The sequence below is a fragment of the Dryobates pubescens genome, chromosome 5 (assembly GCF_014839835.1).
Source record: "Dryobates pubescens isolate bDryPub1 chromosome 5, bDryPub1.pri, whole genome shotgun sequence".
Classification (NCBI taxonomy): domain Eukaryota; kingdom Metazoa; phylum Chordata; class Aves; order Piciformes; family Picidae; genus Dryobates; species Dryobates pubescens.
Genome location: NC_071616.1, coordinates 1,065,460 through 1,092,535, shown reverse-complemented (window position 1 = coordinate 1,092,535; position 27,076 = coordinate 1,065,460). Strand labels below are relative to the sequence as shown.

Below are 27,076 nucleotides of genomic sequence, written 5' to 3'. Positions count from 1 at the left end.
TCGTTCCCTCTCCCCGTTTGAGACCTCCTCACCAGACAAATGTTTCCTGCTCCCTCTGCTGTTCACTTGCAGCAGGTTTTACTCCAGGCTCTCGGGGTGGGAGAGCCTGTGGGAAGGTGTTTGCAGCAAGCACTTAGGTGCAGTTGTGGGTGAGACACAAAGGGGCTGTTCAGAAGCATGCCAAATGAAACCCACACTCTGCAATTAGCAGCCTGAGCTTCCTCCAAGAGTCTTTTCCTGTGCTCCAAAACCTTTCAGCTGGGAAACTGAAACTCGGGCAGAACAAAGGCAGGTTGGGTGGGTTTTCATCTTCAGCCTGCTGCTTCAGGTGCACTTGGGCTGATTTAATTACAGCCAGCTTCCTCAAAAGAGGTGCTTTTGGAACAGCTCTGTCTATTAAAAGCCCCCCAGCCCACTGAAAGTGAAGTCATGGCAGTGGCTCTGTCACGGGAGAAGCTCTGGAGAGCAAGAGCTCTGCAGTGCCCTGCAGAGAGAAGGATTCCAGTGAGGCCTGCATGGCCTTCAAACTCATGTCATGTGCCTGGAAACCTCTGATGAGGGCTTGCAGGCTCCCTTGCCCTGCCCTCTGATGTGGGGTGGGTTTCAGAAGGCAGCCTTTGCTTTGCTGCTGTGCACTGCTTTGAAAACAATGAAACTTCCCCTGGTGCTTGCCCTTGCTCAGGGGCTGCTCCACTGCGAGCTCCTGAGCTGCACTCACAGAGAGGCACATTCTGGAGCCATGCTTCCCCCTTAGGAAGTCACTCAATTCAAATGGAGAGGATTTATTAATCAATCTCAAGGGGCAGGGGCTGGAGGGCACCTCAGCCCACCCCCCTGCTGAAGAAGGCTCACCCAGAGCAGGGAGCAGAGGAGCATCTCCAGGGGGCTTTGGAATCTCTGCAGAGCAGGAGACTCCACAACCTCCCTGGGCAGCCTGCCCCAGGGCTCCAGCACCCTCACAGACTTTCCTTATGTTCAAGGGAAGCCTTCTGGGTTCCAGTTTGTGTCCTCTGGAGTTGATCTGCTGGAGGGTAGAGAGGCTCTGCAGAGGGAGCTTGCCAGGCTGGGCAGGATGTGGAAGGGCTTTTGCAGCCACAAGGACTATGAATATCCCTGCAGCTGCCTGATAACAGGAGCTGTGGCTACAAAGAAATGAAACAGGGGTAGGGGGGAAGGAGGGGATGCCCTCCTGTGCCTCACACACTGCCCCAGCCTCCTGAGCAGGCCAAGCTGACACTGGCTGAAGAATGCAGAGCTCATGCCTGAACTGTGACAGCCACAAGAATGAGAGTGATTCCTGCAGAGGGACCTTGCCAGGCTGGGCAGATGGGCAGAGGCCAAGGGCAGGAGACTGAACACATCCAAGTGCCAGGGGCTGCACATTGGCCACAGCAACCCCAGGCAGTGCTACAGGCTGGGGGCAGAGTGGCTGAGAGGAGCCAGGCAGAGAGGCACCTGGGGGTGCTGGTTGATGGTAGGCTGAACATGAGCCTGCAGTGTGCCCAGGCAGCCAATAAGGCCAAGGGCATCCTGGCCTGCATCAGGAAGAGTGTGGCCAGCAGGAGCAGGGAGGTCATTGTGCCCTGTGCTCAGCACTGCTTAGGCCACACCTGGAGTCCTGTGTCCAGTTCTGGGCTCCTCAGGTTAGGAAAGAGGTTGAGCTGCTGGAAGGTGTCCAGAGAAGGGCAACAAGGTTGGGGAGGGGTCTGGAGCACAGCCCTGGGAGGAGAGGCTGAGGGAGCTGGGGTTGCTTAGCCTGGAGAAGAGGAGGCTCAGGGGAGACCTTCTTGCTCTCTCCAACTCCCTGCAGGGAGGTTGTAGCCAGGTGGGGGTTGAGCTCTTCTCCCAGGCCCCCAGCACCAGAACAAGAGGACACAGTCTCAGGCTGCACCATGGGAGGTTCAGGCTGGAGGTTAGGAGGAAGTTCTACACAGAGAGAGTGATTGCCCATTGGAATGGGCTGCCTGGGGAGGTGGTGGAGTCCCCATCCCTGGAGGTGTTTAGGAGGAGCCTTGCTGGGGTGCTTGGTGCCATGGGTTAGTTGTTTAGGTGGTGTTGGATGATAGGTTGGACACCATGATCTTGAAGGTCTCTTCCAACCTGGTCTATTCTATTCTGTTCTATTCTATTCACTGCCCTTTGTCCTGCCACTGGACAGCACTGAGAGGACTCTGCCCCCACCCTCTTGACACTTGCCCTGGCTGAGCATTGCTCTGCTCCCCTCTGGGGCTGCTCTTCTCCAGGCTCAACAGCCCCAGGGCTCTCAGCCTTTCTTCCCTAAAGAATCCTCCAGACCTCTCAGCATCTTTGTGGCCCTCCACTGGACTGGTCCAGGAGTTCCCTGTCCCTCTTGAGCTGGGAAGTCCACAGCTGGACAAACCCCTGCTGCTCCAGGCTGACTAGGGCAGTGTAGAGGGGCAGGAGACCCTCCCCTGACCTGCTACCCACACTCTTCTTAAAGCACCACAGAAACCATTGACCTTTCTGTCCATGAGGGCACATTGCTGGCTCCTGGGGAACTTGCTGTCCACCAGCACTCTCAGGTCCTTCTCCCCAGAGCTGCTCTCCAGCACTGTTCTCTGCTATGAACCCAGCTCACTCTGGTGAGGGTCGGACAGGAGGTGCTTGCCCCCCACCTTTCCTTATGCTCTGCTGTGAGTGCAGCCCAGTTTGTGCCTTCCACACTCCTAAGAATAAGCAATAGGTAGCCACTTAGAGAGGCAGAGGAAAGGTCTTGCAGAGCCAATGAGCTGCACAGCCTCTCCTAGCTGTGTAGTGAGTGCACAGCTACTGAGCTGAAGGTGTCCTGCCTGGGCAGAGTCAGGCTAATGAGCAGCTTTCATGTCCAGGAGCAAAGGGCACCCAGGGGCTCTGCCTGCTGCCCTTTTACCATGGCAGTTCCACACTCCAGAAGCAGAGCTTCATGCCCTGAGGTATTCCTCATGCAGTGTGGCTGCCCAGTTCACAAGGGATTGTCTTGACCAGTTCAGATCTCCTAGGGAGACAGAAGTGGGCCAGGACCCACAGTGGGACTAATTCCAGTGGTTTGGAATGAGAGCAGAGCAGATTGAGACTGGATGTGAGCAGCAAGGTCTGCACCAGGAGGCTGCTGGGACACTGCAGGAGGTTGCCCAGGGAGGGAGTTGAGGCCCCATCTGTGGAAGTGTTGAAGGTGAGGCTGGAGAAGGCTGTAAGCAGCCTGCTGTAGGGGAGGATGTCCCTGCTGAGTGCAGGGGGTTGGGCTGGATGACCTTTGCAGCTATTCTACCAGAGCTTGCACCCTGCAAGGACCATGGCAGAGAAAAGCTGCACTCAAAGCAGCTGTTGGGTGTTTCACAGAATGTTAGGGCCTGGAAGGGACCTGGAGAGCTCATCCAGCCCAAGCCCCCTGCCAGAGCAGGAGCACCTAGAGCAGGTCACACAGGAACTCATGCAGGCAGCTTTTGAGTATGCCCAGAGAGGGAGACTCCGCAACCCCCTGGGCAGCCTGCTTCAGGGCTCTGTCACCCTCACAGGGAAAAAATTCTCCCTCCTGTTTGCATGGCACTTCCTCTGCCTCAGCTTCCACCACTGCCCCTTGTGCTGGCATTGGGCATCCCCCAGCAGAGCCTGGCTCCAGCCTCTGGGCACTGCCCCTGCACAGCTTTAGCACCAGCAAGGAGCTCACCCTCAGGCTGCTCCTCTGCAAGCTCCAGAGCCCTCAGCTCTCTCAGGATCTCCTCATGAGGAAGATCTTCCCCTGCCTTCAGCATTTTTGCAGCTCTGGCCTGGACTCTTTCAAGCAGTTCCCTGAGGTCCTTCCTAACCTGAGGAGCCCAGAACTGGACACAGGACTCAAGGTGTGGCCTGAGCAGTGCTGAGCACAGGGCACAATGACTTCCCTGCTCCTGCTGGCCACACTGCTCCTGATGCAGGCCAGGATGCCCTTGGCCTTCTTGGCTACCTGGGCACACTGCTGGCTCATGTTCAGCCTCCTATCAACCACTGCCCCCAGGTGCCTCTCTGCCTGGCTGCTCTCAGCCACTCTGCCCCCAGCCTGTAGCTCTGCCTGGGGTTGCTGTGGCCAATGTGCAGCCCCTGGCACTTGGATATGTTCAATCTCCTGCCCTTGGCCTCTGCCCATCTGTGCAGCCTGGCAAGGTCCCTCTGCAGAGCTCTCCTACCCTCTCACAGCTCCACTCCTGCCCCCAGGTTGCTGTCAGCAGCACATTGGACTCAATCCCTGCACCCAGGTAATCAGTTAAGATATATGTGGTGTGGAAGAGCTCTGGCAGAATTCTGCTCACAATTTATCTTGACTGAGTGCTTTTAAGTTGTCTCCTTCTGTTCCTCTTCTCTCCTTGCAGGCCAGGACATTTTGTTGTGGGTAGGAGACTGAGAGGGGATTTAATCAATGTCTGAGGGCTGGGGGTCAGGAGGGAGGGGACAGGGACAGGCTCTGCTCAGCTGCACCCTGGGATAGGACAAGGGGCAATGGATATCAGCTCCAGCACAGGAGGTTCCAGCTCAGCATGAGGAGGAACTTCTGCCCTGTGAGGCTCCCAGAGCCCTGGAGCAGGCTGCCCAGAGGGGTTGTGGAGTCTCCTTCTCTGGAGCCTTCCCAGCCCTGTCTGGATGTGTTCCTGTGTGCCCTGTGCTGGATTCCATGGTCCTGCTCTGGCAGGGGGCTTGGACTGGATGACCTTCGAAGGCCCCTTCCAACCCCTAACACCCTGTGAGCTGTGATCAGAGTTCTTAAGCAAAGCTGAATATTAAACAGTGCATGAAAGGAGCCTCTGCATCAATGGGAGAGGCACTGGCAGGCAGCTGCTGATCTCTTTGTCCCTTCCTCAGCTGGCTCTGGAAGGTGGCATGGCACACCACAATTCCCTCTTGTTTTCACTGCTGATTAAGCACCCAAATACTTGGCGGCTCTAATGAGATTCCTAATGAAGTGACCTGTGCCTCTTTGTTGGAAGCTCGATTGCAGAGGAGCAGTGGCAGTGCAGCAGCCACTCACAGCTGATAGCTTTTGAGACAGGAGGATCAAGAGCCATTGTGGTGCTAATTAGTCACTCCTCTTGATGGGCTTCTCGAGATGGGGGTCAGTAAATAGCTGGGCTGAAGAGCCTGGAATCAGAGAGGTTTAAGAGCTGCATGCAGTCAGTGGCAGAATCAAAAGATCAGGCAGCTGGTAGGCCAGGCTGGGGTGAGAGCTCAGAGCCCATCAGGTGCACTGGAATGGTTTGGGTTGGAAGGGACCTCCAAAGGGCATCCAGTCCACCCCCCTGCAGGCAGCAGGGACATTAGAGCAGGTTGCCCAGAGCCCTGTTGAGCCTCACCTTAAATATCTCCAGGCATGGGGCCTCAACTCCCTGCCTGGGCAACCCCTTGCAGTGTCCCAGCAGCCTCCTGCTGCAGAACTTGTTGCTCACATCCAATCTCAATCTGCTCTGCTCTCGTTTCAAACCATTGCTCCTGTCCCTCTGCCCCAGGGCTGTGGTGCCTCTGTGCAGCCTGAGGAGATGAGCAGCTCCTGAAGCTGTGCTTCACTGCTGTGGTGCAGCTGCTGATGTGGAGTTTGTCTCTTTGGAAGCTATTATTATTCTCCAGGTTGCTTAAGGAGTAGTAACTTCTCAGCCAACTGAGGAATCACTTCACTGGGTGGCTGAGGATGAAGGTTTTTCCCTGTGCTCACTTCTGATGTCTGTCTGATCTGCTTTCTGATGATGTTGAGGGACTGAAGTGAAGCTTTCTAGGCTGGGGAAGCTTCCTTTCATGCCTTTCTCTCTGGCCACTGATGCACAGCAGTGTAACTCTGAGGTGCTTTCTCTTGTTGTGCCTTTCAGGGGATGCAGTTTGCTCTTCATGCCATCAGACTCCATGGGCTCTTTCCTTTCAGCTTTGCCCTTTCTCTCTTGCTGTGGCCTGTAGTGTAAATCCTGCCCAGAGATGGCTGATGGTTTGTTGCTTTGGATGTTTCCAGTGGGGCTGATTTTGCTGCTTTTAACAAGCCAGCTGAAACTTGCTGCCTTGCACACACAGCTCTTCTTAGGCTCACTGCCTCAGAGTTTACACTAACAGCTTATGGCAAGCAGCTCTTTCACCTAAGGAGTGCAAAGAGAGCAAAGAGTGTTCCAAGGAGGAGTTGTAGGTGCAGTGAGTGCTCTGCAGCTGCCTCTTCTGGATCAAAACTTGCTGCATTAAGGAGTTGGTTTGTAGGGCTGCAAAAATGCTGAGGAGAGCAAAGCATCCCTTGATGAGGAGAGGCTGAGAGCCCTGGGGCTGTTGAGCCTGAAGAAGAGCAGCCTGAGAGGGGATCTGAGCAATAGCTGAAGGGTGGAGATGCTGGGGCTGGGCTTTTTCGGTGGTGCCCAGTGACAGGACAAGGGGCAGGGGGCATAAACTGGCACCTAGGATGTTTCATCTGAACAGTGGGAGAAGCCTCTGGAGTGAGGGTGCTGGAGCCCCTGGAGCAGGCTGCCCAGAGAGGTTGTGGAGTCTCCTGCTCTGGAGAGATTCCAAACCACTCTGGGCATTGTGGCCCTGCTGTGGGTGACCCTGCTTTAGCAGGGGGCTTGGACTGGGTGATCTCCATGCTGTGATCCTGTCTTGAGCTGAAGACCTTCTGTCATAGTAGACTGTTGGGTGGATTTTGTCCTGGGAATAGAACTTAAGTGGCTTTTTTTTTTCTAGCTAGGAAAAAGCAAGCAGAGGAAGTGGAGTTCCCCATGACACCCTGTGAGAGAGGCCTGTGGAGCCAGCTCCCTGAGCCAGCAAGAGATGCATTTGCCTGCCCTGCTCAGCCAGCTGAATGACTGCAGCTGGTGCTGCAGTTCCCTATGGGAACTGAACAGAAAGTACTGTGGGGTCCAAACAGCAATTAACAGCACAAGTTTGGAGCACAGCCCTGGGAGGAGAGGCTGAGGGAGCTGGGGTTGCTTAGCCTGCAGAAGAGGAGGCTCAGGGGAGACCTTCTTGCTCTCTGCAACTCCCTGAAGGGAGGTTGTAGCCAGGTGGGGGTTGGGCTCTTCTCCCAGGCACCCAGCAGCAGAACAAGAGGACACAGTCTCAGGCTGTGCCAGGGGAGGTTTAGGCTGGAGGTTAGGAAGAAATTCTTCACAGCAACAGATATTGGCCCTTGGGATGTGCTGCCCAGGGAGGTAGTGGAGTCCCCATCCCTGGAGGTGTTTAGGAAGAGCCTGGCTGAGGCCCTTGGTGCCATGGTTGAGTTGATCAGATGGTGCTGGGGGAGAGGTTGGACTGGATGATCTCAAAGGTCTTTTCCAGCCTGGTTAATTCTGTATTCTAACTAGCCCCAAATAACTGTTAGTATTAACTGGGTTAGGATTTAGTTCAGCTCTTGGCCTGAACAGGGTAATATCCTGCAGTCATCCTGCTTGTGTTCCATAGTGTTACAATGTGAGCAACAGGTTCTGCACCAGGGGGGTGCTGGGACACTGCCCAGGGAGGGAGATGAAGCCCCATGCCTGGAGGTGTTCAAGGTGAGGCTGGAGAAGGCTGTGAGCAACCTGCTGTAGTGGAGGATGTCCCTGCTGAGTGCAGGGGGTTGGGCTGGATGCCCTTTGGAGGTCCCTTCCAACCCAACCCTGTCTGTGATCCTGCTGTGCATTTGTGTTACCTGTGAGGGTGCTGAAGGCCTGCAGAAAAGGGATGGCCCCTTGATGTGCAGAGAGCATCAGCTGGGATCCTTGCAGAAGGGGAAGGTGCACTTTTGCTGAGGAAGGAATAAATGCTTGTGCTTTCCATGGGAGCTGTAGGAGTAATGACTAAACAAGACTTGCTTGAAGGGCTGGGGAGGGCTGTGCCGGGGGACAGGGAGGATGATGTCACATGGAAAATAAAGCACAAGTTCCCCAGTGGAGGCCTGCAGGGTGGAGGGGACGTGCCTTGGACTCAGCCATGCCTGCTTGCTCCTTTCCCCTGCATTCATGCTCACCATGTGAGAAATGCATTTGTCTGGAACTGGAGCTTGGAAAGGAGAGAAGTGCTTGGGAGCCAGCCTTGGCGCTGCTGAGCGGCCAGGGCTGCGCCTTGGAAAGGCACTTCTGCCTTTCTGGCTCTCACTGGGAGTTTGGGCTGGGACTGGGCTGTGCATCAATCATGGCTGTCCCAAACAGGCAGAGCTGCAGCTGGCTTTCCTTTGGTTTTCTCCTGGGCAGGCTGAGGGAGCTGGGGATGTTCAGCCTGGAGAAGGGAAGGCTCCAGGCACACCTCAGAGCAGCCTGAAGGGGTTACAAGAAGGCTGCAGAGGGACTGTTTGCAGAGTCTCAGCCTTTGCTGGTGTTTAGTGTTTGTGGCCTCAGCATGACACAGAGCTGCAGGGTGAGGCTGAGCTCTGACTTGTCCAGCTAGACCTTTGCCTCTGAGAGCTGTCTGCTGCCTCAGGACTTGCTTAGGTGTCTGCCTTCTGGACTTATGCCTGGGGCAGTGATGTTTGGAAAGTCTTCTGTGCCCAGGGGAGACAGACACTCTTGGGTTTTGTGACCTCTGACCCTCTGCTTCAGTATTTTCCCTCCACCACTTCTAAGGTAGTCAAATTCAGGTGGACCTGTAAGGGACAGTCCCAAGTAATTGCTTGTGAAAAGTGCAAACTTGTACTGCAGAGCACAGAGCAGGTTGGTTCTGTTGGGAGAGGACATTTGACTGGTTTGAAGTTTGAAAGGGTCAGGGTTGGGAGGTTGAGGGTTCCAGGGGTTGGGAGGTTGAGGGTTCCAGGGGTTGGGAGGTGGAAGGGTTCCAGGGGTTGGGAGGTGGAAGGTTCCAGGGGTTGGGAGGTGGAAGGTTCCAGGGGTTGGGAGGTGGAAGGTTCCAGGGGTTGGGAGGTGGAAGGTTCCAGGGGTTGGGAGGTGGAGGGTTCCAGGGGTTGGGAGGTTGAGGGTTTGAGGGGTTGGGAGGTGGAAGGTTACAGTCATTCTGGAAGCCCTACAAAACTAGGGGGAAGATCAGCCTAGGTAAGGTGAAAGCTCGCAGACATCCAGCAGCAGTTGAAAGCAGAGCTTGCAAGGCTCCCCCTGCTGCTGCCCCCCAGCCTGTCCTGCCACCAGAGCATCTCTCTGGTGGGTTGAAAGTTCCCCCAGCATGGAGTTGCCAGAGCAGCTCAGCTGGAAGCAAATGAAGCTGTATATACAAGCAAAGTCTGCAGTGGGCTGCAGTGAGTACATACAAAGTACACAGTATCTGCATGCTCTTACAGCTATGTACAGGTTATAGACAGCACTGGAACCCCTCTGGACAAAGCAGGGGTGCCAGCAACAGCTTCCCCTCCCTGCTCCCCACCCTCCTGTTCACAGTAGAGCAGAGAGTTGTTTGTTGGTACTTAGCCAAACCAAAGCAGTGCAGCCAAGGTCAGCACAGAGCCAGCAGAAGCACCAGCCAGGGAGAGGGAGCCCAGAAGAGGGAGAGTTAGTTCACCAGCTTGTGTTTGCTATCCCTCCAATGGGGGTGTTTAGAGCTCATCATCCTTTCCCTTTTGGCACCCAGTGGGGATTTGTTTACATTCTACTACCTTCCCTTCAAGATCTGTGGAAAATTTTCAAGGCAGAGCTTGTTGGCCACAACAACCCCAGGCAGAGCTACAGGCTGGGGGCAGAGTGGCTGAGAGCAGCCAGGCAGAGAGGGACCTGGGGGTGCTGATTGACAGCTGCCTGAACATGAGCCAGCAGTGTGCCCAGGGGGCCAAGAAGGCCAAGGGCATCCTGGCCTGCATCAGGAACAGTGTGGCCAGCAGGAGCAGGGAGGTCATTGTGCCCCTGGACTCTGCATTGGTTAGGCCACACCTTGAGTCCTGTGTCCAGCTCTGGGCCCCTCAGGTCAGGAAAGAGGTTGAGCTGCTGGAAGGTGTCCAGAGAAGGGCAACAAAGCTGGGGAGGGGTCTGGAGCACAGCCCTGGGAGGAGAGGCTGAGGGAGCTGGGGTTGCTTAGCCTGCAGAAGAGGAGGCTCAGGGGAGACCTTCTTGCTCTCTGCAACTCCCTGAAGGGAGGTTGTAGCCAGGTGGGGGTTGGGCTCTTCTCCCAGGCACCCTGTGCCGGAACAAGAGGACACAGTCTCAAGCTGTGCCAGGGGATGTTTAAGCTGGAGGTGAGGAGAAAGTTCTTCACTGAGAGAGTCATTCACCATTGGGATGTGCTGCCCAGGGAGGTGGTGGAGTCCCCATCCCTGGAGGTGTTCAAGAGGGGATTGGATGTGGCACTTGGTGCCATGGTCTAGCCATGAGGTCTGTGGTGACAGCTTGGACTGGATGATCCTCGAGGTCTCTTCCAACCTCGGTGATACTGTGAGACTGAAATTGCCAGAGTCTCTGATCCCTGTAAATGGCTTCCCTCATCTCTGCCTTCTCCTGTCTTCCTCCTTCCCCAGCAAAGGCCAAGTCCAGGTGTGGTGCCACGTTCTTCCCCTGTGCCAGCGGGATCCACTGCATCATCGGCCGCTTCCGCTGCAACGGCTTCGAGGACTGTCCCGACGGCAGCGACGAGGAGAACTGCAGTGAGTGCCAGCTGCTTGCCCTGCAGCTCCCTGTGTGCCCACTGCTGGGCCTCTCTGCTTAAGAAAGATGTTGAGTTGCTCAGACGTGTCCAGAGAAGGGCAGCAAAGCTGGGGAGGGGTCTGGAGCACAGCCCTGTGAGGAGAGGCTGAGGGAGCTGGGGTTGCTTAGCCTGGAGAAGAGGAGGCTCAGGGGAGACCTCATTGCTCTCTACAGCTCCCTGAAGGGAGGTTGGAGCCAGGTGGGGGTTGGTATCTTCTCCCAGGCACCCAGCACCAGAACAAGAGGACACAGTCTCAAGCTGTGCCAGGGGAGGTTTAGGCTGGAGGTGAGGAAGAAATTCTTCCCAGACAGAGAGATTGGCCCTTGGGATGTGCTGCCCTGGGAGGTGGTGGAGTCCCCATCCCTGGAGGTGTTTAAGAAGAGCCTGGCTGAGGCCCTTGGTGCCAGGGTTGAGTTGATCAGATGGTGTTGGGTGATAGGTTGGACTGGATGATCTCAAAGGTCTTTTCCACCCTGGTTAATTCTGTGATCCCCTATAATCCCCCTTGGAAAAGAAGCCCTCCTCAGCCTTTAGTCTGCCAGTCACATCTTCCCCCTGTGCTTCTCACCTTGTGAGGGAGGCTGAAGAGAGGTGGGGGTTGGTCTCTTCTCTGTAGTAACAAGCCCTAGGAAGAGAGGAAATGGCCTCAGGTTGCACCAGGGGAGGTTCAGGTTGGCCATTAATAGGAACTTTTTCACTGGAAGGGTTCTCAACCACTGGCACAGGCTGCCCAGGGAAGTGGCTGAATCCCCAGCCCTGGAGGTGCTTCGGAGAGGCAGTGCTGTGGTGCTGAGGGCCATGGCTTTGCACCAGCCTGGAGTTGTTTAAGAAGAGACTGGATGAGGCACTTAGTGCCATGGTCTAGCTGATTAGATAGGGTTGGGTGATTGATTGGACTTGATGATCCTGGAGGTCTCTTCCACCCTGCTTGACCCTGTGATTGTGCTGGGGTTTGCTGTGGGGTGCAGCTCAGCCTTGTTTTGTGTGTAACATCCATGGGATACTTCTTCAAGGCCCTTTGTAACTCTGAAATGAGATTTAGGCTGCTTGGATGCTTTGCACAGCTTCTCTGTACTCCAATCTACAGCTCCCTGAAAGGAGATTGTACTGAGGTGGGTGATGGTCTCTTCCTCCAAGCCCAATCATAGAACTGTCAGGGTTGGGAGGGACCTCAAGGATCATCCAGTTCCAGCCCCCCTGCCATGGGCAGGGACACCTCACCCCACAGCAGGTTGCTCACAGCCAGCTCCAGCCTGGCTGCAAACACCTCCAGGCTTCCACCACCTCCCTGGGCAGCCTGAGCAGTAACAAGTGAGAGGTTGGCTGTTGGAAGAAGGAGTTGTGAGGCACTGGAGCAGGCTGCCCAGGGGGTCTGGTGGAGCCTACGTCCCTGGAGGTGTTCAAAACCCATGGAAATGTGACACTGAGCCATGGTTTAGTGGGCAGGATGGTGCTGGGTCAGTGGCTGGACTTACCTGTGAGGTCTCTTCCAACCTTTAATGATCCTATGAAATGTAGCTCAACTTGGGCAAGTATTAAACATGACTTCAAATGGTTTAGGTTTTCTTTAGCTGTTCCCTGTCACTGAAGAATATGGCTGGAGCCCTCCACACAGCAAGGACATGAGCCTGATGGAGAGGCTCCAGAGGAGGCCACCAAGATGATCAGGGGCTGGAGCAGCTCTGCTGGGAGGCCAGGCTGAGGGAGCTGGGGGTGTTCAGCCTGGAGAAGAGAAGGCCTCAGGGATGTCTCCCACAGCAGGCAAAGGTCATCTTCCATCCAGGGGCACTGCTGCCCTTAGCAGCAGCTCAGCAGAGCGTGGGGCTGGAGGCAGAAGCTGGCAGCAGATGCTTGCTCATCCTCTTGTTGGAGCAGGCTGAATTTTTTTCCTCTTAATGACATTTTAAAGGTCAAGAGGAGGACAACAGACACCAGCTTTCAGACATAACAAGAGGGGTGATCTTTACAGTGATCTATCACAGCTGCTTCTGGGAGGGCTTCCTTTGTTGGTGGTGTGCTTCTGCCTGCAGCATCCTGGCCTGGATCAGCAATGGTGTGACCAGCAGGAGCAGGGCAGTGACTGTCCCCCTGTACTCACAACTGCTGAAGCCACACCTTGAGTCCTGAGGTCAGCTGTGGGGCCCTCACAGGTCCTCAAGAAGCACATTGAGGTGCTGGAGCATTTCCAGAGATGGACAGTGAGGCTGGTGAAGGGTCTGGAGAGCAGGACTGGGGAGGAGCAGCTGAGGGAGCTGGGGTTGGTTAGCCTGAGTGAAAAGGAGGCTGAGGGGAGACCACCTCACTCTCTACAACACCCTGAGAGGAGGAGGCAGCCAGGTGGGGGTTGGTCTCTTCTCCCTGGGAACAAGTGATAGGAAGAGAGGAAGTGGCCTCAAGTTGCCCCAGGGGAGGTTCAGGTTGGACATTAGAAGAACCTTCACTGAAAGGGTTCTCCCAGGCTGCCTGTGGAGGTGGCTGAATCCCCATCCCTGGAGGGATTTCAGAGAGGCAGAGATGGGTGCTGAGGGCCCTGGGTTAGCACCAAGCTGGGGACAGCTTGGGCTCAGGGGTGTGAAAGGGTTTTTCCAACCCAAACCATTCTGTCACTCTGTGAACATGTTTTGGAGGCACCATCAGCTGTGGGCCTAGAGAGTCTGGTTTGGCCCCTGGGGGGACCATGGCAAGGAGAGAACCTCTCTGTGGAGCAAGTGGAGCTAGAGAGAGGTGATTGAAGGCTAAGAGAATGACTTTGGGCTATGCTTCAGCAAGACAGACTTTGGCAGGAGTGCTTTAAGCCTCCTTGAGGTGTGGTGGCCTGAGAAGTGGCAGGGCTCAGGTGGCAGTGCTCATGAAGCTGGTTATAAATGGCATCATTTCCCACCAGCTTGTAAGGGTGGAGCTCCAACAGGACCTTACAGCTGCTGCTGCTCTGCTCCCCATTTCTCTTGGTGTTTCCTGGCATGTCCAACTGCTGTGCTTAGGCAGAGGAGCTCCAGGTCCTGAAGTGACCTGGGCAATCAAGGTGCAGTGCTCCTGGGCAGCAGTGTGAGCCCAGAGGAGGTTCACCCTGGTCATGCTCTGTGGAGCTGGAGGAGCTGGATCTGTGTCTGTCACATCCTGCAGGTTGTGTGCTTTAAAGGTTGATGGTGTGTTTTAAAGACTCTTTAAAGGCAGCTTCCTTTAAAGAATGACAAATAGGAAGGCAGTTGGTGTTTGGGAGCTGTAATGCCCTTTGTTAGTGTGGCAGAGGAGCACTTTGAAGCAGCCAAGGCACCTCAGCAGCTCCTTTTGAAGGTCCCCCTTTGGAAAGCTGGGTTCTGGTTCAGTCACCTCATTAGCAAACCTGGCAGGAGCTCACAGCAGAGTGCCAGCAGTGATGAAGGGACAAAGGGACTGATTGGTGAGCAGATACTAGAAACTGCTGAATTATGCATCTCTCAGCTGAACAAGGACTCTCTTGGAAGGTGTGCTGTACATGGAGGGTGCAAACACTGCTCAGGGAAGGATTATCCACAGCAGTGTGGCCAGCAGATGGAGAGAGGGGATCCTGGCCCTCTGCTCTGAGAGGCCTCACCTGCACTGCTGTGTCCAGCTCTGGACAGGAGGGACATGAGCCTGATGGAGAGGCTCCTGAGGACACCCAGATGATCAGGGGGCTGGAGCAGCTCTGCCAGGAGGCCAGGCTGAGGGAGCTGGGGGTGTTCAGCCTGGAGAAGAGAAGGCTGCAGGCAGCCCTAAGAGCAGCCTGCCAGGACCTGAAGGGGGCTACAGGAAGGCTGCAGAGGGACTGTTGGCAAAGGCCTGCAGGGACAGGCCCAGGGGCAATGGTTTGGAATGAGAGCAGAGCAGATTGAGATTGGATGTGAGCAACAAGTTCTGCAGCAGGAGGCTGCTGGGACACTGCAGGAGGTTGCCCAGGGAGGTGGTTGAGGCTCCATGCCTGGAGCTGTTGCAGGTGAGGCTGGAGAAGGCTGTGAGCAGCCTGCTCTGGTGAAGGATGTCCCTGCTGAGTGCAGGGGGTTGGGCTGGATGCCCTTTGGAGGTCTCTTCCAACCCAGACCCCTCTAGGGTTCTATGATCTTACAGCTTATTTACTGCTGGGTTCAGGCTGAGAAGACTTCTGCAGCTCAATGAGTCTGCTGGAGACCTGTGCTGCCTTTGCTCTGTGTGCACTGTGCCTTCTGTGGAGGGGTTGGCTGGCTGCATGCAGTGCCCATGTGTGTGCACTTCACCCTTGGAAAGGAGTTAAGCTCAGACACTGAGAAGCTGAGCAATGCCAGCACAGCCATGGGATCAGCTCAAAGGAGTGAGTGGGATGGGGAAGGTGGGGGGAGGAGGAAAGAGAGAAGAAGAGGTAAAATAAATCACTGCCTGGCAGTTCTCAGCTGAGGTTGTTGGCTTAGAATGGGAAATTCCAGCTCAGCTGAGTTTGCTGTAAGTGGGGAGCACCAGGCAGCACTGGTGGTAGGCAGTGCTCCCCTCCATATGCCTCCAGCATCAGCAAATGCTCAGCACCCAACAGTCATCCTGGCAGGGACTCAGGAAAGTGAACAGAAGGCTTTCACAGCTGTGGGTGGACTGAGTCCCTGCTAATGGTGATGGATCTTGCAGGCATTAGGAGCTTCATCTCTCCCTCTTTAGAGAGACAGGGCCGGGTTGGTTGCCAAGCAGGCTCAGGCAGCTGACCAGCAGCTGAGTTGTGACCTGCTGTTCATTGCCTAAGGGCTGTTTCCCTGCCTGGGTAAGAGAAGTGCTGTTCAACACCTTCATCAGTGACATGGATGAGGGGACAGAGTCTGCTCAGCAGGTTTGCTGATGATACCAAACTGGGAGGCTTGGCTGAGACACCTGAAGGCTGTGAGGCCATTCAGAGAGACTTGGACAGGCTGAGAGCTGGGCAGAGAGGAACCTAATGAGGCTCAACAAGGATGAGTGCAGAGTCCTGCCCCTGGGGACAAGAATAAACTGCAGCAGGACAGGCTGGGAGGGGAGCTGCTGGAGAGCAGCCCCCTGGAGAAGGACCTGGGAGTGCTGGGGGGCAGCAAGTTCTGCAGGGGACAGCAATGTGCCCTGGGGGCCAAGAAGGCCAAGGGGGTCCTGGGCTGCATTCAGAGGAGTGTGGCCAGCAGAGCCAGGGAGGTTCTCCTCCCCCTCTGCTCTGCCCTGGGGAGACCTCACCTGGAATATTGCATCCAGCTCTGGGCTCCCCAGCTCAGGAGGGACAGGGATCTGCTGGAGAGAGTCCAAGGGAGGCTCCAAGGATGCTGCAGGGACTGCAGCACTGCCTGGGGAGGAGAGGCTGAGAGCCCTGGGGCTGCTCAGTCTGGAGAGGAGAAGGCTGAGAGGGAGCTGATCAATGTCTATCAATAGCTGAGGGCTGGGGGTCAGGAGGGAGGGGACAGGGACAGGCTCTGCTCAGCTGCACCCGGGTACAGGCCAAGGGGCAAAGGATATAAACTGCAGCACAGGAGGTTCCAGCTCAGCATGAGGAGGAACTTCTGCCCTGTGAGGGTCCCAGAGCCCTGGAGCAGGCTGCCCAGAGAGGTTCAGTATTCAGTATCACTAAGGTTGGAAGAGACCTCAAAGATCATCGAGTCCAACCTGTCACCACAGACCTCATGACTAGAGTAGGGAGGACACTAGTGCCCACTGCAGGCTTGAACTCACGACCTTCCCCATTAAAGGTCTTATGTGCTACCAACTGAGCCACACCGGTTGTGGAGTCTCCTTCTCTGGAGCCTTCCCAGCCCTGCCTGGATGTGTTCCTGTGTGCCCTGTGCTGGGTTCTATGCTCCTGCTCCGGCAGGGGACTGGACTGGAGGATCTCCAGAGCTCCCTTCCAAGCCCTAGCATCCTGTGGTGTGGTGCTGCGGCCCCAGGCAGACGGCGGAGCCTGCCCAGCAGGGGGTGGGAGCCCGGCCGCAGAGAGCTCCCTTCCAACCCCTAAGGTGCTGTGATTCTCTGACAGTCCCTCTGCCTTTCTCTCCGCAGCAGCAAACCCCTTGCTGTGCTCCACTGCCCGCTTCCACTGCAGGAATGGTCTCTGCATTGACAAGAGCTTCGTCTGCGACAGCCAGAACAACTGCCAGGACAACAGCGACGAGGAGAGCTGCGACAGCCCCCCAGGTAGGACAGGCCTCTGCCCTCCCCTCCCACCCAGCAGGCTCAGCACGAGCTCTGGCTGCTTGTGTTGGCTTGCTGGGTGCTGGCTTGAGCTGTAACTGGAGTCTAAAAGCCCCAGTGGCAACAGATTGAGATTCTTCCCCTTCCCTTTCCTGGTAAGGGAAACCAAAGACCAGGTAGGGAAAAGGAGAGAATGACAGAAATGGCCTGGAATCAGTTTGGAAGTACAAGAGAATAGAATAGAACAGGATTAACCAGGTTGGAAAAGACCTCAGAGATCATCCAGTCCAACCTATCACCCAGCACCATCTGAGCAACTAAACCCTGGCACCAAGTGCCTCAGCCAGGCTCCTCCTAAACACCTCCAGGGATGGGGACTCCACCACCTCCCTGGGCAGCACATCCCAAGGGCCAATCTCTCTGGCTGGGAAGAATTTCTTCCTCACCTCCAGCCTAAACCTCCCCTGGCACAGCTTGAGACTGTGTCCTCTTGTTCTGGTGCTGGCTGCCTGGGAGAAGAGACCAACCCCCACCTGGCTACAACCTCCCTTCAGGTAGTTGTAGAGGGCAATGAGGTCTCCCCTGAGCCTCCTCTTCTGCAGGCTAAGCAACCCCAGCTCCCTCAGCCTCTCCTCACAGGGCTGTGCTCAAGGCCTCTCCCCAGCCTTGTTGCCCTTCTCTGGACACCTTCAAGTCTCTCAATGTCCTTCTTAAACTGAGGATCCCAGAACTGGACACAGGACTCAAGGTGTGGCCTAAGCAGTGCTGAGCACAGGGCACAATGACCTCCCTGCTCCTGCTGGCCACACTGTTCCTGATGCAGGCCAGGATGCCATTGGCCTTCTTGGCCACCTGGGCACACTGCTGGCTCATGTTCAGGCAGCTGTCAATCAGCACCCCCAGGTCCCTCTCTGCCTGGCTGCTCTCAGCCACTCTGCCCCCAGCCTGTAGCTCTGCCTGGGGTTGCTGTGGCCAAAGTGCAGCCCCTGGCACTTGGACTTGTTGAATGCCATCCTGTTGGCCTCTGCCCAGCTGTCCAGTCGGAGTTGGTCTCTTCTCCCAGGCAAGCACCATCAGAACAAGAGGACACAGTCTCAAGCTGTGCCAGGGGAGGTTCAGGGTGGAGGTGAGGAGAAAGTTCTTCCCAGCAAGAGAGATTGGCCATTGGGATGTGCTGCCCAGGGAGGTGGTGGAGTCCCCATCCCTGGAGGTGTCCAAGAGGGGACTGGATGTGGCACTTGGAGCCATGGTTCAGTTGTCAGGAGGGGTTGGGTGACAGCTTGGACTGGATGAGCTCTGAGGCCTTTTCCAACCTTACTGATTCTCTGGTTCTGTGTCTGCCCTTTGGACAGCCTTGCTGGACAGGATGGGGGAGTGGAATAGACCACCCAGGGACTGCTCCTCCTGGGAGGAGGCTCTCTCTGTGCCCACCTGGATCAAGTTTGTTTTGTGCACCTGGGGGCTGGGTTCTTTGAGCCCCCTTGGAGGATGGGTGTAATCCAGCAGGAGCTGTGCCTCCCTCAGTGTGCAGATGAGGAGGGTGGAGTGTGGGGAGCGTGAGTGCATTGCCCGCTGTGCTGGGCAGACAGGTGTGCTGTGCAGGGCAGGGAACTTGCCTCACTGCCTGAATGCCTTCCCCAAGAGAGAGATTGCACCTGGAGGGTCAATAGTAAACCTGCTTCAGCAGCCTGTCTGTCTTCCAGTCAAGTAAATCCATGTGGAGCCAAGGATGAGAACAACAACAACATTCTGTGTTTGACAGTTGCTCTTCTTTGAGTCCTGTGAAAGATCTCAGAACAAAGTCCCTGACTTGTTTTTCCTTGTTGACTTCTGCTGGAAGTCTGCATGCAGTGCTCCTCAGCTTGCTTTCCTGTTCTCAGTGCCATGGTGCTTTAAAAAGCCTGAGCCACCTGAGCTTAGCCACTTCTGTGTGGTGGGCATCACCTGCTAGACCTGCCTGAGAGACTGCTGAGAGGTCTGAGTAGGCAGAGGCACACCAGCATGCTGGTGGAATGAACAGCCAGGATCAGGCTGCTTGGTGACTCAGGGCTTGGGAGGGCTGCAAAACAACCTGCAGACCACTTGCCATGTGTGCTGGGCCTGATGGCTCCACGCTGAGGGAGGCTGTCCAGCCTGTGTGGCTGAGAACTGGCAAAGCCAAGGCAGCCTTGAGGGCAAAAAGGTAGGGCAAAAAGTGTTGCTGGAGGGAGAGGCAGGGAGTCTGCTTGTGGCAGCTCTGTCAAGGACTTGCATTTCTTCTGGTTTAGTAGTCAGGAGGTGTTGGGTGGCAGGTTGGACCTGATGATCTTTGAGGGCTCGTCCAACCTTACTGATTCTGTGATTCTAAAAAGTGGGGGTGGGGGCTGTTTGCAGGGGAGATGCCATGTGCTTGTGCCTAGGAAAGGAGGCTGCTGGAGAAGAACAACACAATGTTGTAGCTGCTGGAGAAGAGCAGATGAGACATGAGGAAGAAATCCTTGACACAGAGAGGGTGGGGAGACACTGGAACAGGCTGCCCACAGAGGTCATGGATGGCCCCTCCCTGGAGGTGTTCAAGACCAGGCTGGATGAGGCCTTGAGCAACCTGGGCTGGTGGGAGGTCCATTTGTCTATCAGCAGCTCTGCTTCCCTATCTTTGAGATCTCACATGACTCACACAGAGTTTCTTGCCAGTTCAGTGCAAGCTGGCTGAGGCTTCCACATCTCCAGGAGCCTTAATAGCTTTCCAGACCTGACTTGTTCACAATGCTGTTCAGACATGGCCTGCTTAATCCTTCCAGCGTTTCTCTGAGGTGTTTAGCATATCTAAGTAGTGTTTCAGAGGTGAACAAAGAACTCAGAGCACTTCGTTTGTTGCTGAACATTGCTGCTGAGGGCTTTGAGCCACGGCAACCCCAACCAGAGCTACAGGCCAGGGGCAGAGTGGCTGAGAGCTGCCAAACAGAGAGGGACCTGGGGGTGCTGATTGACAGCTGCCTAAACATGAGCCAGCAGTGTGCCCAGGTGACCAAGAGGGCCAATGGCATCCTGGCCTGCAGCAGGAACAGTGTGGCCAGCAGGAGCAGGGAGGTCATTGTGCCCTGTGCTCAGCACTGCTCAGGCCATACCTTGAGTCCTGTGTCCAGTTCTGGGCCCCTCAGTTTAAGAAGGACATTGAGAGACTTGAAGGTGTCCAGAGAAGGGCAACAAGGCTGGGGAGGGGTCTGGAGCACAGCCCTGGGAGGAGAGGCTGAGGGAGCTGGGGTTGCTTAGCCTGGAGAAGAGAAGGCTCAGGGGAGACCTCATTGCCCTCTACAACTACCTGAGGGGAGGCTGTAGCCAGGTGGGGGTTGGTCTCTTCTCCCAGGCACCCAGCACCAGAACAAGAGGACACAGTCTCAAGCTGTGCCAGGGGAGGTTTAGACTCGAGGTGAGGAGAAAGTTCTTCACTGAGCGAGTCGTTCGTCATTGGGATGTGCTGCCCAGGGAGGTGGTGGAGTCCCCATCCCTGGAGGTGTTCAAGAGGGGATTGGATGTGGCACTTGGTGCCATGGTCTAGTTGTGAGGTCTGTGGAGACAGGTTGGACTTGATGATCCTTGGGGTCTCTTCCAACCTTAGTGATACTGTGAGACTGTGAGCTGGATGAGGGGAGGGTGAGACTGGAGAGGAGGAAGGCGGTGAGGGTGGGCAGACACTGGCACAGGTTGCCCAGGGAGGGCTTGTGGATGCCCCCTCCCTGGAGGTGTTCAGGGCCAGGTTGGATGAGGCCTTGAGCAAGCTGGGCTGGTGGGAGGTGTCCCTGCCCATGGCAGGGGGTTGGAACTGGATGAGCTTTAAGGTCTCTTCCAACCCAACCCATTCTGTGACGAGAGAGAAAGCAGGGTGTGAAGGAAGGAGAAACTGGGGAAGCTGAGGGAGAACTATTTTAATATATAGCTGCAGTGATGGTTTGGTCCTTTGTGGGAGAGAAAATGATTGTGAGCTTAACAGGACAAGAAAGGTTCTTGAGGGCTCTGAGGGGGGAGAGGGAGAGCACAGCGCAGCAATGCCACCAGAGCGGAGCTGTTGGCAGTGTGATCTCACTCTCCTGTGCCGCTCTGCTGCCAAGCTCACGAGCTTTGGCTCCTCAGGGAAGGGCTGAAGGGGTCTCCCTGCTGGATCGTCTGGGAACAAAGATCTACTCCTGTCAGTGCCTTGGAGAAGGAGGTCTGCCTGCCCCTTCCCCCTGGGTAGCCCCTGGGCCGCCCTGCGGGCTCCCCGGGGCCGGTGCCTTCCCGGGCACGGGGTCTGGGGGGTGGTTGGTGGTGCCTTGCTTCTCAGGGGCTTGGCTCCTGAAGCTTACAGCAGCAGCGTGCTCTTGCAAAGCTGTGCTGGCTGCTTCCTCCCCAGGCTCGCTGCCTGGCTGGCCTCCAGGCTGGTGGTTGTCATGACAATCTGCTGCTGGGAGGGACTGTCGGGCTCGGGGGAGAGGGCTGCGCCGGGGGGGTGAGGGCTGGGCTGGGGGGCAAGGGCTGCGCCGGGGGAGAGGGCTGGGCTGGGGGGAGAGGGCTGGGGCGGGGGAGAGGGCTGGGCTGGGGGGCAAGGGCTGCGCCGGGGGAGAGGGCTGGGGCGGGGGAGAGGGCTGGGCTGGGGGGCAAGGGCTGCGCCGGGGGAGAGGGCTGGGCTGGGGGGCAAGGGCTGCGCCGGGGGAGAGGGCTGGGCTGGGGGGCAAGGGCTGCGCCGGGGGAGAGGGCTGCGCCGGGGGGTGAGGGCTGGGCTGGGGGGCAAGGGCTGCGCCGGGGGGTGAGGGCTGGGCAGGGGGAGAGGGCTGGGCTGGGGGGAGAGGGCAGGGCTGGGGGGCAAGGGCTGCGCCGGGGGGTGAGGGCTGCGCCGGGGGAGAGGGCTGGGCTGGGGGGAGAGGGCTGCGCCGGGGGAGAGGGCTGGGGCGGGGGAGAGGGCTGGGCTGGGGGGAGAGGGCTGGGCCGGGGGAGAGGGCTGCGCCGGGGGAGAGGGCTGGGCCGGGGGAGAGGGCTGGGCTGGGGGAGAGGGCTGGGCTGGGGGGCAAGGGCTGCGCCGGGGGAGAGGGCTGGGCTGGGGGGCAAGGGCTGCGCCGGGGGAGAGGGCTGGGCTGGGGGGCAAGGGCTGCGCCGGGGGAGAGGGCTGGGCCGGGGGAGAGGGCTGGGCTGGGGGGCAAGGGCTGCGCCGGGGGAGAGGGCTGGGCCGGGGGAGAGGGCTGGGCCGGGGGGAGAGGAGAGGGCTGGGCTGGGGGGAGAGGGCTGGGCCGGGGGGAGAGGAGAGGGCTGGGCTGGGGGGAGAGGGCTGGGGCGGGGGCAGAGGAGAGGGCTGGGCCTGGGGGAGAGGGCTGGGCCGGGGGGAGAGGAGAGGGCTGGGCTGGGGGGAGAGGGCTGGGCCGGGGGGAGAGGAGAGGGCTGGGCTGGGGGGAGAGGGCTGGGGCGGGGGCAGAGGAGAGGGCTGGGCTGGGGGGAGAGGGCTGGGCCGGGGGCAGAGGAGAGGGCTGGGCTGGGGGGAGAGGGTTGGGCCGGGGGAGAGGAGAGGGCTGGGCCGGGGGCAGCTGTCACTTCTGCCTTTGTCTTGGGGCCCCCTGTAGAAGTCAGATTAGGAGGAGGGTTAACCAAGGAGTTCTGGCTAATGCTCTGGGAGCCCCAGAGAGGGACAGAGGAACGCTCTGTAACCAGGGTTGCTTTGTGCGCCTCGGCATGGAAGAAGCCCCAAGGCAAAGCAAGAGTGCAAGGAGAGGGCTGGGCAGCAGAGGTGCCCAGGGGGAAACGCAGCTGTGGGCAGCAAGGCTGCTTTGCCCTCTGGCAGCTCAGAGCCTCTCTGCCTCCTGTAAGGGCACACTGCTGTGTAGCTCAGGGAGAGGACTGAACAGCCTCATGTGCTCAGCTCATGGGCCTGGGAAGGAGCATTCCCTCTGGGGTTTGCAGAGCTGGGGATCTCTGTCCTGCCTTCTAAACACACAACTCCTTTGTGTTCTTGGAGAAGCAGAGGCTTCCCTGGACAGTCCTGCATTCCTCACATTCCTTCCTGGAGCACATCTAACTACTGCAATGAAAATGAGCTTTCTGTTAAGGCAGTACCCAAGAATCCTGGTGGTGGACCAGGAGGGGCTGGTGACTGACCTGTTGGAGAGCAGCTCTGGGAAAAGGACTTGAGGGTCCTGGTGGACAGAAGGATGCCCAGGAGCCAGCCATGGGCACTTGTGGCCAAGAAGGCCAATACCATCCCAGGGTGAAATAGAAGGGCTGTGGTGAGCAGGTCCAGAGAGGCTCTCCTGCCCTTCTGCCCTGGTCAGGGCACATCTGGAATATTGTGTCCAGTTCTGGGCCCCTCAGGTCAAGCAGGACCTCAGGGAACTGCTTGAGAGAGCCCAGCCCAGAGGCACAAAGCTGCTGCAGGCAGTGCAACATCTCCCTGTGAGCACAGGCTGAGGGAGCTGGGGCTGGGAGCTGGGAGCAGAGGAGCCTGAGGGCTGCCCTCAGTGCTGGGGATAAAGCTGTGCAGGGCAGTGCTGGAGGACAGAGCCAGGCTCTGCTCAGGGATGGCCAAGGGCAGCACAAGGGGCACTGGGGGCAGGCTGGAGCAGAGGAGGTGCCAGGGGAACAGAAGGGAAACCTTTGTGAGGGTGCTGGAGCCTGGAGCAGGCTGCCCAGAGAGGTTGTGGAGCCTCCTGCTCTGGAGCCTTTCCAACCCCCCCTGGATGTGTTCCTGTGTGAGCTGCCCTGGGTGCTCTGCTCTGGCAGGGGCTTGGGCTGGATGAGCTCTGGAGGTGCCTCCCAACCCCAACATTCTGTGACTGTCTGATTAATTAGAACTGTGTCTAGTTGGGGACAGAGCTGAGCACCTCTGCAGGGTACTCTCAAATCAAGACAGAGGTTTTCTCCCCCCAGGCTGTGTTCCCCCCCCAGTGTGGTAGCTCTAGCTCAGTGTATTCCAGTGCAGTCTGATTGCCCTTGTCTGCTATTTTCCTGTCTAAACCTGAGTTGATTTAGCAATCACTCAGCTTCTGAACCACTCTATGGTAGTGTCATTATCTCCATTTAACAGAAGGGGAATAAGGGGCATTGGATTGGCTAAATGAGGTGCTCCCAGAAGGGAGACATCCTGGCTAGCAGGAGCAGGACTTCATCTCATGGCTTGGACAGCAGCTCTGATCTGGGTTAGGAACTGGCTGGAGGCTGAGCCCAGAGAGTGGTGGTGAATGGTGCCACAGCCAGCTGGCAGCCAGGCACCAGTGGTGTGCCCCAGGGGTCAGTACTGGGCCCCAGCCTGTTCAATATCTTGATTGATGATCTGGAGGAGGGGATGGAGTCCATCAGCAGTAAGTTTGCAGGTGACACAAAGCTGGGGGCAGGAGTTGATCTGTTAGAGGGTAGGAGAGCTGTGCAGAGGGACCTTGCCAGGCTGGATGGGTGGGAAGGAGGCCAAGGGCAGGAGATTTAATAAGGCTAAGTGCCAGGGGCTGCACATTGGCCACAACAACCCCAGGCAGTGCCACAGGCTGGGGTCAGAGTGGCTGAGAGCAGCCAGGCAGAGAGGGACCTGGGGGTGCTGGTTGATAGTAGGCTGAACATGAGCCAGCAGTGTGCCCAGGTGGCCAAGAAGGCCAAGGGCATCCTGGCCTGCATCAGGAACAGTGTGGCCAGCAGGAGCAGGGAGGTCATTGTGCCCTGTGCTCAGCACTGCTCAGGCCACACCTTGAGTCCTGTGTCCAGTTCTGGGCTCCTCAGGTTAGGAAAGAGGTTGAGCTGCTGGAAGGTGTCCAGAGAAGGGCAACAAAGCTGGGGAGGGGTCTGGAGCACAGCCCTGGGAGGAGAGGCTGAGGGAGCTGGGGTTGCTTAGCCTGCAGAAGAGGAGGCTCAGGGGAGACCTCATTGCTCTCTCCAACTCCCTGCAGGGAGGTTGGAGCCAGCTGGGGGTTGGTCTCTTCTCCCAGGCAGCCAGCACCAGAACAAGAGGACACAGTCTCAAGCTGTGCCAGGGGAGGTTTAGACTCGAGGTGAGGAGAAAGTTCTTCCCAGCCAGAGAGATTGGCCCTTGGGATGTGCTGCCCAGGGAGGTGGTGGAGTCCCCATCCCTGGAGGTGTTTAGGAAGAGCCTGGATGAGGCACTTGGTGCCAGGGTTTAGTTGATCAGATGGTGCTGGGTGATAGGTTGGACTTGGTGATCTTGGAGGTCCTTTCCAGCCTGGTCTGGTCCTGTCCTGTCCTGTCCTGTCCTGTCCTGTCCTGTCCTGTCCTATCCTGTCCTGTCCTATCCTGTCCTGTCCTGTCCTGTCCTATCCATCTGTGCTTGCCTGCTGCAGAGGGGTGTCCTGTGAGTTAGTGCTGTTTTGAGCTGCTCTGATACCTTGTGGAGTAGAAGTGTTAGTTATTGATTGGTGCTTTGCTCTGCTCCTGCTCTGGAGGATACTGAGAAGCTTTTTAATTAACACTTCTCTCTACTCCTCCCTGACCTTCACAGGCCCCTGTCTTCTGCTTGTCCTTACTGGAAAGCTCCACTAGCATTTCAGTTTGGTTTGTGTCAGGCACTGCTCCGTGCATGAAGATCCTTTCCATCCAGAAGAGTCACTCTGCAGCCTAGGAAGAGAATCACAGAGACACAGAATGGTTTGGGTTGGAAGGGATCTCCAAAGGGCATCCAGTCCAACCCCCTGCAGCCAGCAGGGACAACCTCCCCTACAGCAGGTTGCTTACAGCCTTCTACTTGAATGTCTCCTGGCATGAGGCTTCAGCCACCTCCCTGGGCAACCTGTTGCAGTGTCCCAGCAGCCTCCTGGTGCAGAACTTGTTGCTCACATCCAATCTCAATCTGCTCTGCTCTCATTCCAAACCATTGCCCCTGGGCCTGTCCCTGCAGGCCTTTGCAAGCAGTCACATAACACTTGTTTTGCTCTCCCTGTACTGATCATTCACAACAGCTGCTGCTGAGACCTGCCTGTGCCTGGGAGGGTTTCCTGCTCTGGACAGGCATCCCCTCCAATGGAAAGGAGTTCCTGCTGCTTCATGTTTCTCAGCAGCCATGGAAATTTGTGCAGCTCTAGGCCTGGATTTAATTTATTCTCTTAATGTGCTTTCCCAGTGCCTCTTCCTTCAGTCTCTCCTGCATTCTGTGCTTTGGAAAGCTTGAACACCAACACAAGCATGCTGGATGGTTTAAGCCAAACTCCTCTGCCTTTCCTGGCCCTTTCTTCTTCCCTGCCAAGTTTGCTAAATACCTTCATTAGCTTTAGCTCTGTTGCCTAGGAAGGGGAGTTTGTTGCTGTGAGCCTCTATTCACTCAGCTGCTGAGAGGCTGGCTCTTGGCTTCACTCATGCTCCTACAGCTCCAGCTCTGCACTTGTTAGTAAACAGCACAACTGAGCCCATTTCTTCACCAGGTGATTTGCACAGGTCCTGAACTTGATTCCTGCTTTATGTTTCTGCTGTCTGTGTGATGATCACGGCGGGGTTTGGGTTGGAAGAGATCCTCAGAGGTCATCCAGTCTATCCCCCTGCACTCAGCAGGGACATCCTCCCCTGCAGCAGGCTGCTCACAGCCTTCTCCAGCCTCACCTTGAACACCTCCAGGCATGGGGCTTCAGCTCCCTCCCTGGGCAACCTCCTGCAGTGTCCCAGCAGCCTCCTGCTGCAGAACTTGTTGCTCACATCCAATCTCAATCTGCTCTGCTCTCATTCCAAACCATTGCCCCTGGGCCTGTCCCTGCAGGCCTTTGCCAACAGTCCCTCTGCAGCCTTCTTGTAGCCCCCTTCAGGTCCTGGCAGGCTGCTCTTAGGGCTGCCTGCAGCCTTCTCTTCTCCAGGCTGAACACCCCCAGCTCCCTCAGCCTGTCCCCATAGGGAAGGTTCTCCAGCCCTCTAATCATGCTTCATGATCTCTCTGGACCCTCTCCATCAGGTCCATGTCCCTCTTATGCTGGAGGCCCCACAACATGGTACTGCAGGTGTGGTCTCAGCAGAGCAGGGTAGAGGAGCAGAATCACCACCCTCATCCTGCTGCTCCCTCAGGGCCCTGCTGCTCCCTCTGGGGAGCAATGGTTTGGAATGAGAGCAGAGCAGATTGAGATTGGATGTGAGCAGCAAGTTCTGCACCAGGAGGCTGCTGGGACACTGCAGGAGGTTGCCCAGGGAGCTGATTGAGGTCCCATGCCTGAAGCTATTCAAGGTGAGGCTGGAGAAGGCTGTGAGCAGCCTGCTGTAGGGGAGGATGTCCCTGCTGAGTGCAGGGGGTTGGGCTGGATGATTTCTGGAGGGCCCTTCCAACCCAAACCATTCTGTGACTCAGCTGCTTGCACAGTGAGCTCCAGGTCTTTCCTCTCTTGCTGTTTAGCAGCTGGGCTGTTCCTTTTGTGCAGCAGTGGAACTGAGGAGCAGTTCAGCTGCTCAGGGTGGGAGAACAAGATCCCCTGATCTCATCTTCCTGCGGGTTGGAGTTTGGGGTAGACTTTTA

At 56.9% G+C, this 27,076-nt stretch overlaps 1 protein-coding gene across 1 annotated transcript in view; it reads left to right on the top strand.

The window, feature by feature from the left end:
- LDLRAD3 (low density lipoprotein receptor class A domain containing 3) overlaps window positions 1-27,076 on the top strand; it is a 105,326-nt gene that overhangs the window by 43,724 nt on the left and 34,526 nt on the right. Inside the window, exons 3-4 of the mRNA XM_054162164.1 lie at window positions 10,361-10,486; window positions 16,519-16,653. Coding sequence (XP_054018139.1) covers window positions 10,361-10,486; window positions 16,519-16,653 — 261 coding nt within the window. The remainder of the gene's footprint in view (window positions 1-10,360; window positions 10,487-16,518; window positions 16,654-27,076) is intronic.